The sequence below is a fragment of the Rhinopithecus bieti genome, unplaced genomic scaffold (assembly GCF_001698545.2).
Source record: "Rhinopithecus bieti isolate Rb0 unplaced genomic scaffold, ASM169854v2 scaffold_3856, whole genome shotgun sequence".
NCBI lineage: Eukaryota > Metazoa > Chordata > Mammalia > Primates > Cercopithecidae > Rhinopithecus > Rhinopithecus bieti.
In genome coordinates this window covers 496,225-506,310 of record NW_016804410.1, presented here as the reverse complement: position 1 = coordinate 506,310, position 10,086 = coordinate 496,225, and the positions used below count along the sequence as shown (strand labels likewise).

General features: G+C 35.3%; 1 protein-coding gene across 1 annotated transcript in view; it reads left to right on the top strand.

Moving 5' to 3' along the window:
* NBN (nibrin) overlaps nucleotides 1-10,086 on the top strand; it is a 52,718-nt gene that overhangs the window by 32,889 nt on the left and 9,743 nt on the right. Inside the window, exons 13-15 of the mRNA XM_017867907.1 lie at nucleotides 5,247-5,318; nucleotides 6,844-6,999; nucleotides 9,753-9,866. Of these exons, the coding sequence (XP_017723396.1) occupies nucleotides 5,247-5,318; nucleotides 6,844-6,999; nucleotides 9,753-9,866 (342 nt within the window). The remainder of the gene's footprint in view (nucleotides 1-5,246; nucleotides 5,319-6,843; nucleotides 7,000-9,752; nucleotides 9,867-10,086) is intronic.

The window sequence follows — 10,086 nt, the reverse complement described above, 5'->3', positions numbered from 1 at the left end:
TTATTATTATTATTATTATTATACTTTAAGTTCTAGGGTACATGTGCATAACGTGCAGGTTTGTTACATATGTATACTTGTGCCATGTTGGTGTGCTGCACCCATCAACTTGTCAGCACCCATCAACTCGTCATTTACATCAGGTATAACTCCCAATGCAATCCCTCCCCCCTCCCCCCTCCCCGTGATAGGCCCCGGTGTGTGATATTCCCTTTCCCAAGTCCAAGTGATCTCATTGTTCAGTTCCCACCTATGAGTGAGAACTGCATTTTCATTTAGGTTTTTTAATGTCCTTGTCTATTTTCATGAATGTTGATAATTTGTCTTACCTATTTTGATCTATGAAAACACCTCAGATTATTTTCTTTTTTATATACATCAGTAAGTTGATCTGACTGTAGATTTGTTAGCTCTTTAGATGAGAGCACAGACCTGATGAAGTAAAACTTTAATATTCTGATCTCCAACATGGTTTCATTAACTCCACTCATTCACGGCTATGGTAATCCTCTCCTATAACACCTGCACAATAAGGACAGGAATAGGCGAAAGGATAGGATTAAGTGAATGGTAGTTATAGTTTATTAGCTAAGCAGTTGAGAACCTAGAGTTTATCAAGGACCTTATAAATCTGTAACTACTCCTCAAAAAACAGAACGTTATGTCCTATTTGGCCTGTATATTGTTATCTTCGTATAGGCAAGGGTATCCCCATTATTCGTTAGTTCTTCTAAGTGATCCTAAATGCCCTTCTGTGGACCAGCTGCATTGAAGTCAGCTGGTAAGCTTTTTGAAAATATAGATTCCCAGACCAGAGCCCCAGAGATTTTCATTCAGTATATCTGATTTTCCTTCCCAGGATAAGTTCCCTCATTGTGTTAGCTAAGAATTCCTTTGGTATTTTTAAAAATTCTAAAATTAGTGGCTTCCATAAGATAGAATCTTTTTTCCTCTATAAAAGTAGCCTGGAAGTAGATAATCAGAGCTGCTTTCCATGGTATTAATTTACTAGGTGTCTGTCTTTCCGCTCTTTGAGAGGATGCCTCCAACCATCAAGTCTACTTTCCAGGGAGGAAGAATGTGATGATGAGGGGACAGGGTAAAGGCCTTTCCAGGTGAATTCCTGCCTGTTTTCTAAGGAGCTTTCTCAGAAACCCAACTTGATAACTTTTGTTATTGGCCAGAATTGGATATAATTTAGCCACTTTCTATCCTCAATCTAGAAGAGTCTGGAAATGTTTTAAACTTGGCACATTGCTGTCCTTGATAAAGACTTATATTTAAGGAAGAAAGAGAGAATGAATGTTGAATTATCGGATTCCATTTTGCAGCCAGAGTGAGAACTTCAGAGACAGAGGTTTTTTTTTTTTTTTTTTGTGAAGGATTTAAGACTGCTTTCATTTCACAGAAGCACTAAGTGAAACAAGAGATTTGTGTATTCTGTAAGTCACTTCTGTATCAATTTCTACTATGGTGGAGAGCTAGGTAAATTAGTTTAATGTGACATTTGAAATCCAAGACATTTGCTAAGTTTAATACATTTACGTATGTTTGTAAAGCTATCTTTATTCTGTTGCATTATGGATTTACATTATTACTTTAGTTCCAGACTGTTTCAGAATCTGTATTCAGTTACTTAATATTACAGGTAAGTGCTTAGAAAGTTAGGCACTTTCTACATTACTTTGGCCACAGCTTTGGAAATGCATTTCCCTTGCTGTGCTCTTTTCTCCTCTGATTTTCTCTGACATGTTCTTATTTTCTTTAGTCTTCTTGTCGTAGTACGTACTTTAATCGTTTTTTGTTTTTTTGAGACGGGGTCTCGTTCTGTAGCCCAGACTGGAGTACAGTGGCTGCACTCCGCTTGCTGTAAGCTCCGCCGGCTGGGTTCACGCCATTCTCCTGTCTCAGCCTCCCTAGTAGCTGGGACTACAGGTGCCCGCCACCACGCCCGGCTACTTTTTTGTGTTTTTAGTAAAGACAGCATTTCACCGTGTTAGCCAGGATGGTCTCAATCTCCTGACCTCGTGATCCACCCACCTTGGCCTCCCAAGGTGACTTTAATCTTTTTTTAAGTAGCTACCCCCACCCCCCTTTTTTTCTCTTAAATTCCATCCCAGATTAGTCCACTGCTACGATGCCACAAATCTGTCTGGAAGTGGTTGTAGTTTTAGTTTGTAACGGTTCTCTTTGGCTCATCCTGGATGACTGCTAATTAATTTTCCTGAAGACCTATTTTCACTGCACATTCTCCCAGGGCTTATGTCACTCGGGGCACTGGGCGTTAGAGCACAGACAGGGAAAGACAAGAACTGAGCACTATACACCCTTGACATGGGAGCCATCAAACAGTCTTTCATAGACCAGAACTTTCATTTAATATGTAAGGTTTATATGAGGTATAATGATATCAGGAAATATAATTATTTTATTTTGCCCTGTGATTCTATAGCATAATTCCATTTTTCCTTTATTTTACTGTTTCAGAATTCATGACATTCTAAATGAAAATTACAGTACAAAATATGTTGTAGTAGGCTTTTGGAGAGGGAATAGCAGTTTAATTGCAGTATCTGTAATTGAGATACAGTTGGCCATCTGTATCCATGGGTCCCACATCCTCTGATTTTATCAACCTGTGATTGAAAGTATTTGGGAAAGAAAATGCGTCTGTACATGTGGAAACTTTTTAAAAATTATTATTTCCTACATAACAACTATTTACATAGCACTTACATTGTATTAGGTATTATAAGTATTCTAGAGATGATTTAAAGTATATGAGAGGATGTGCCTAGGTTATATGCAAAATTTATGCTATTTTTTATCAGGGACTTGAGCATTCATGGATTTTGGTGTCCATGGGAAGTCATGGAACCAATTCCCCAGGGATACCACGTGGTTAACTACTACAAGTTAAATCACTGTATTCCAGCACTATAATATTTTTGGTAAGAATCTGTAATAGGTACAAAAGTGTTTCTGTTTTCAATGTAAGGTTATTTTTAAAAACTGTTTATTTTGAGATAATTGTTCACATGCAGTGAACCCTTTACCTAATTTCCCCTGGTTGTTACAGCTTGCATAACTATAGCACAGTATCAACCAGGAAATTGACATTGATAAAATCCATCAACCTTACTCAATGTGGGTTTGTTTTAAATTATTTTATTTTTGTTATTTTAAGAATTTGTCTGAAAGTCCTTGTTAATTTCATGGATTAAAGGAATTGGTGCTTAATTTTTTTAGCTACAGAAGTGACCGTCAAGAGAAAAATACTTCTTAATCCTTTAATTTTTTTTTTTTTTTTTGCAACTTTTGAATGCAAAAAATGTGATACTTCTCTTTGGTATTGGAATCCTTAGCTATATTTCAGAAAGGCACTTTCCAAAAGATGTTGATGGTAGAACTGTCATTTCTCTGTTTTTGGATCTAAATTTAGATTATAGCATGTCTGTAAGATTTCCTATCAGCTGAAATGGAAAACTATTAGCTTAATATTCCTGCTAGGACTTTATCCTTATATGAATGATAGCTATGCATAGATAGCTGTGTCTTGGCCTTACTTTCAGTTTCACAGTCTCCATAAAATGCAAAACTGACTCAAGATCCTTAACATTCTTCTCCTTAACAGCATCCCCTATATCTATAGTATATTTCCTCTTCACTTCATTCCACCCTCCTGTCTCAAGTTAAGCATTTTTATATAGCGTTTTTTCAATACTCATTAGTAAATTCTTAAAACTGTAGCATTTTCCAGTATCCTGTAGTAATAGCTACCACTTATTGGATACCTTTATTATATTTACAGCAACCCTACAATGCAGTAGTTAAATACACCTATTGAACACATGTGGAAACTGACAGTGGGAGTTATTAAGTAACTTGCCAAGGTCACATAGCTAGGTTTGACAACTGAGACTTAAACACAGGTCTGCCATGCGCTTTTGACTGTTACTTTTGTCAGCTTTCACTGTGTAATTCACTCAGTTATTCGATTACTGTAGGCATTGGGCATCTACTATGAAAGGCAGTTTGAGAAGAGAAGTTTGATAGGCATTGAGGTAGAATCCCCAAGACTTGGTGATTTGCTTATATGGGAAATAAATAGATAGGAAAGGATAAAAGATAATTTCCAAGCTTATAGTCTGAGTATCTAGGTAGGTTTTATGATTCTTTGAGTTGGAAAATCAAAACTTCTTCAGGAGGAAGAGCAACTTTGAGAGAGTAGGGCAGGATGGGGAGGAGGTGCATAAAGGGAGTTTGTATTCATGTATAAAGGGAGTAAAATGTTCTGATTGTGTTAACAACTTTCTGTAAATGTTATGTGAAAGTACTCAGCCTAAGTAAAATGGCACGTGATAGGCCTGAAACATACATTTAATCCTATTGATTACAGTATCCTCTTTACTCTTTAGGCAAGCACAAAGTACATTTGTTTTCTGCCCTTTCCAACTTCCTTTTAAAACTTTCATGACTTACTGCTGTATTACTGAAAATGTGATGTAAAATGTTATGTCCCCCACTTTGCATCCAAGAGAATTGTATCTCAAGTTAAGCGTTTTTCATTACCCATTTGTGTAATATTGTTTTGTCCAGAACATGATCTAGACATGTTAATGTGAAAGATACTGTGACTATATACAAGGCACTCTTCACTTTTATTCCAAATATCTTTAACAGTTGAAGTACCTGTTTCTTCTTTAAGTGTGATCTAAGATACTATTGTAAACTTGAATTCTTTTAAAATGTTTCTTTTCTGATTATAAAAGTAATACACGATCATACAGACATGTATAAAATAAACTGACAGTTTGTTGATAATCCTACCATCTACAGACAACCATGATTAATATTTTAGTATTTTCTCTTTACATTTTATTTTGCAAACTGTTAGTGCAATTTTGTAGTCATTTTTAATTTACTTATAATCATTTTCCCATACTGTTAAATATTCTCGAAGCATGTGATTTATATGGATTTAGATTGCTTCCAATTCTTTGCCCTGATACTACAGTATCTCTTTCAACATAAATTTTCATCTCATAATTTCTTTTGGAAAGCAGTTGAAAGCCAAATGCCCCAGCAGTTGAAAGCCAAATGCCTGGTTATACATAACATGAATATCTCTTAAGTTTTTAGAAAGGAACCATTTAACACTTCATTTTATTCAAAAGGTCAAGAAGTGATAGAAAGGTACCATTTTATAACTCCTATGAACAGTATTTTTTATTTTATTTCTTTAGCAAGAAAATGAAATTGGGAAGAAACGTGAAGTCAAGGAAGGATCACTATGGTCAACTAAAGAAGAAATATCTGTGAGAAACGTTTTGTTAATTTTTTACGGATTTGGCTTACAGAGACTGTCATCTCATCAATTTTTGTCATTTTACATTCTTTGGATTATTTCTCTTTCTTAATTTTGGCTTACTTCATGATTGTGCCTGGAAATGGATCGATCATATTATTATTACTATTTCTTTCATTTATTTATTTATTTGTTTATTTATTTTGAGACGGAATTTTGCTCTTGTTGCCCAGGCGAGAGTGCAAAAGTGTGATCTCGGCTCACTGCAACCTCTACCTCCCGAGTTCAAGCTATTCTGCTTCCGCCTCCCAAGTAGCTAGGACTACAGGCATGTGCTACCACGCCCGGCTTATTTTGTACTTTTAGTAGAAATGGGGTTTCTCCATGTTGGTCAGGCTGGTCTCGAACTCCTGACCTCAGGTGATCCACCTGCCTTGGCCTCTCAAAGTGCTGAGATTACAGGCGTGAACCACCATGCCCGGCCTGGATCAATCATATTATAACCATGATGCAGTGAAGAGTATAGAGAAAATCCTATAGGTATTATACTAAGGGTATAATTCCCTGCCTTCTACTCCTTAGATATGTGGCCTTGAACAAGTCATTTTCACATTTAAGAACCTCAAATACTCTGTAAAATGAGGTTGATGCTTTTCTAGCGGAATTTATATCAGATACAGTAATGGGTGGGAAATATTTGTAAACTCTAAAAGTTTAGGCTGTTCTTAATAATGTGCTGTTTACATTCTGTCACTATCAGATGAACCTTCTGACTTTCCCCATTTTTTTTCCTTTTTGACTGCTTTTATCTTAGACCTATTAGTAACTTGCATATTAATTACATAGTTACAGCACTTAAAAGAACTAAGATGTCAACCTTAAGCAGCTGTAACAACGTTGATGTGTAACTGACTAGTTAATAGTAAATGACATGAAGGCAAGAATCTCATCCAGCAATTGAAAGATAACAGGAAGGACTCTTCAGGCGAATTTAACAGCCATTAATCTTGAATTAAAAATGGCTTGTCATTTAATGAGATAGTATGTCCAGAATTAATGATTGACTTTTTTGAGATGTTAAGAGTAATAAAAAATACAAACTATTGATAATCCCAAAAGTTTAAGAAAAGTAGATGAGGACCTGTAGAACAGGGTATATTATCTCAGTGTACAATTTTAATGAAAAGCAGACAATGCTGAGATTTTATGTCAATAAAATATATATCTGGAGGTAAATTATTTACTGAGATGATATTTATTAGAACTAACTACTAGGTTAAAATACTTCACAGTTTTAGCCTTCTATCACAGATGAGTATAAATGTTTCCAAAGTTATAGAGCATTTGAGTAAGTAATTTTCTGATTTTGAATTAGATATGATTTGATTCCAAATACAAAGTTCAAGTATGAGAAATAAAACATTTTTACTATTTTTTCAGGTATTTGAACTTTTTTCTATAGATTCCCAAATGACAAGTGACTTTTCTTTGTTATTTCTTCTCTTTCTTACCTATCCATCTTAACCCCATTTAAGAACAATGACAAACTTCAGGATGATAGTGAGATGCTTCCAAGAAAGCTGTTATTGACTGAATTTAGATCACTGGTGATTGAAAACTCTACTTCCAGAAATCCATCGGGCATAAATGATGATTATGGTCAACTTAACAATTTTAAGAAATTCAAAAAGGTAGGTATTTCAGCTGTATCACAACCAGGTCAGTGTTTGAAATGTTTTTAGAGACACCAATGATGCTAAACGAAAATAAAAGCAGTTTATGTTGAAAACTGATATTATTTCTTCTGCTTAAAATGCTTAAAAATATTCTTCTAGAAAGGTCATGAACTTACAGTTAATGAATATATTGAACACCTAGAATGAAACAGATTTCATCAAGATTGAATTCTTTACAGGTTGCTGTTTACCTGGTTTTCTCTCCTTATTAGCAGAAAGTTTTTGTTGATAATCACAGGATCTTCTCTGTTAGTCTAATATTGGTCTACAACTACCCGAAGAGGATCTTTAGCTCAGGACTTTATGAAGATTAAAATGTATTTAAAATAACTGAGCATATTTAATAATTCAAACTGTAGTCTATATTTACATATAAAACACAATGTAAATATGTATGCTGAGTACCATCATCAGACCTGAGTTTCTGCTCATTAAGGAACTGATACTTATTTTTTCGGTAATGGTTAAAAAAAGACTTCTATCCAGTAGGTATTCTTTTGTTGTCTTACATTTGCTTCTTGCTCCAGACCTACTTCTGACTGCTAGCCTTTACTTACCCATTTGATCAGAGTACAGCAATTACTCAAAAGTAATTTTTGTGGAAAACTGCTTTCCTCTATAACATGATCTTGTCATGACTGTGAAGTGGTAGAGGTTTTTCTCTCTACTGTGAGCATTTACTATTAACATCTCACAGTTAAATTAGTTTTCTACCTACTATAATAGTTTCTAAAGGGTTCTGAACTCCATTTGACGGGAAGAATCTCTTCTACTTAGAGCTGAAGATGGAAATATCTTCCACTTAAATGGCACCACGATACCTTTTTTTTAACACCCACTTTTTCTCACCCTGTATCTGAGGCTCATGAATAGCACAAAGGCATTCTTACTACATGGTTACTTCATGTTTAATATTGTGTTACAAGATCTCATAAAATTCAAAATACTTTTTTTATAGTTTTACAAAGAAACAGCAGTAATGTTTACTCTTGGCACAGAGTGGTGTATTAACAACTGAGGAAGTATGAAGTAATATAAATTTCTGGAAAGTGGTTTGGAAATACTTAAAATGCTTAAACTGCTATCCTTAACCAAGTAATCTGTTCTGAAACTATAGAAGAAATTCAATCCAAAATTTCTATAGGAAGATGTTTAACTGGATTGATATTAGTGCAGGAATTTGTCTGAGTTCTTTACATCTCTGAGTCATGCTAGGCTTGGTGGATGACACCTGTAATGCCAGCACTTTGGGAGGCCAAGGCAGGTGGATGACTTGAGCCCCAGGAGTTTGAGACCAGCCTGGGCAATATGGTGAAACCCTATCTCTACAAAAAAATATAAAAATTAGCTAGGCATGGTGATGTGTGCCTGTAGTCCCAGGTACTCAGGAGGCTGAAATCGGAGGATCGTTTGAGCTCAGGAGGCGGAGGTTGCAGTGAGCCAAGATTACACCACTGTGCTGGGCCAGGTATCAGAGCCCCAGCACTGGGAAGTGGTCAACTCACGGGCTGCTAAAAAGAAGTTACCGACAACAGTATAGATTTGGAAAAGGAAAGTTTATTAGAAAGGAAGAACGCTGCAGAAAAATGCAGAGCGGCGCCTCAGCGAGAGGAGTGAGCACACTGTGGCAGATTGTCCTTAGGAGCATTTATGGACCTTAAGGTGGGAACTTGGGATTGTAAAATGAGTTTCAGCATGGCATTCCAGAGATGTATAAAAATTTTAGTTACTTTTAAAAGTTGAAAGAGGCCTGGAATCAGAAGCCAACTTTAGATACTGGGGAAGTTTGATTACCTCTAAATTCCCCACATAAGGAGTTTTGCCTCCGGTTAGCCTGTTTGATGGTCACCAGTTGGTCTTTGTTCCCTTCTAAATTGCTCAGAGAAGTTTTGTCTCTGGGCCTTTTCAATGGTCACCAGGTGATTTTCTGTCTCCTCACACTGCACTCTCCAGCCTAGGTGACAGAGTGAGACCCTGTCTCAAACAACCCTCCCAATTAATGACATGGTGCTTTTTAAACTTTTAAAATACTGCTTAGGGGTGAAAATAAATTTAAGATTCTCTTTCTACTTCATATATCGGAATTTTAAAAGCATGTTACAAATATTAAGGAACTGTTACTATTAACAATGGTATTAACTAATAAGTATTAACAATGATCTTGATAGGCATTTTCACATGGAATTTGCTTTTCTTAAAGTACCTCTTTACTTGTAAACAATTAAAATATTAATTGAAAGTGTAAATTGTTGGCATCCCCAACATCTCCTGCTAAGACTCAGTGAACTGGAAAGTTTTGAAAAGATTTAAATTTTATCAATATTAGAAAGAGCTTAAGCTTTGAAGTCATTAGAACAAAATACAGTAGTGCTGTAAATTGTAGTGTTTGTGTTCATCTGGAGTTGCTTTAATTGTTAAATGATAAGGTAAGGCCATTTTAAAATAAAAACTCCAAATTAAAAGTGTTAAATTATTTTTAATACATATATCCCATGACATGTCCAGATCTGTATATAGTAATAGCTATAAAAGATAAGGGCAAAAACAGATGGGTTTAGAACAGAGTTATTGCTCTCTAACTTTTATGTGTAGAATATAAACGTCTTTGGTACTTATGCATGATTTACCATCTTTGTTTTTTAATCTTTTTTAAAATGGTCATTTTGTTTGTTAATATGTTTTAATGTACTACTTTTATTATTCAATAGGTCACATATCCTGGAGCAGGAAAACTTCCACACATCATTGGAGGTTCAGATCTAATACCTCATCATGCTCGAAAGAATACAGAACTAGAAGAGTGGCTAAGGCAGGAAATGGAGGTTAGTAGGAAGTGAGGCCCAGAAACTTGTTTAAATTGCACTTTGGTCCCTTATGGTGGCCTTCAAGCAATTTCTTCTTAAAACCAAATTAAAATAAGTGACATAAAGTCATTCATTCAGGAAAGTTCCTGAGTTACACAACGTTAATCTATACCCTTCCATAACACTTCTTTAAAGGAATACTAAATTTATTTTGTTAAAAAAAAAAAATAAAAAGCGA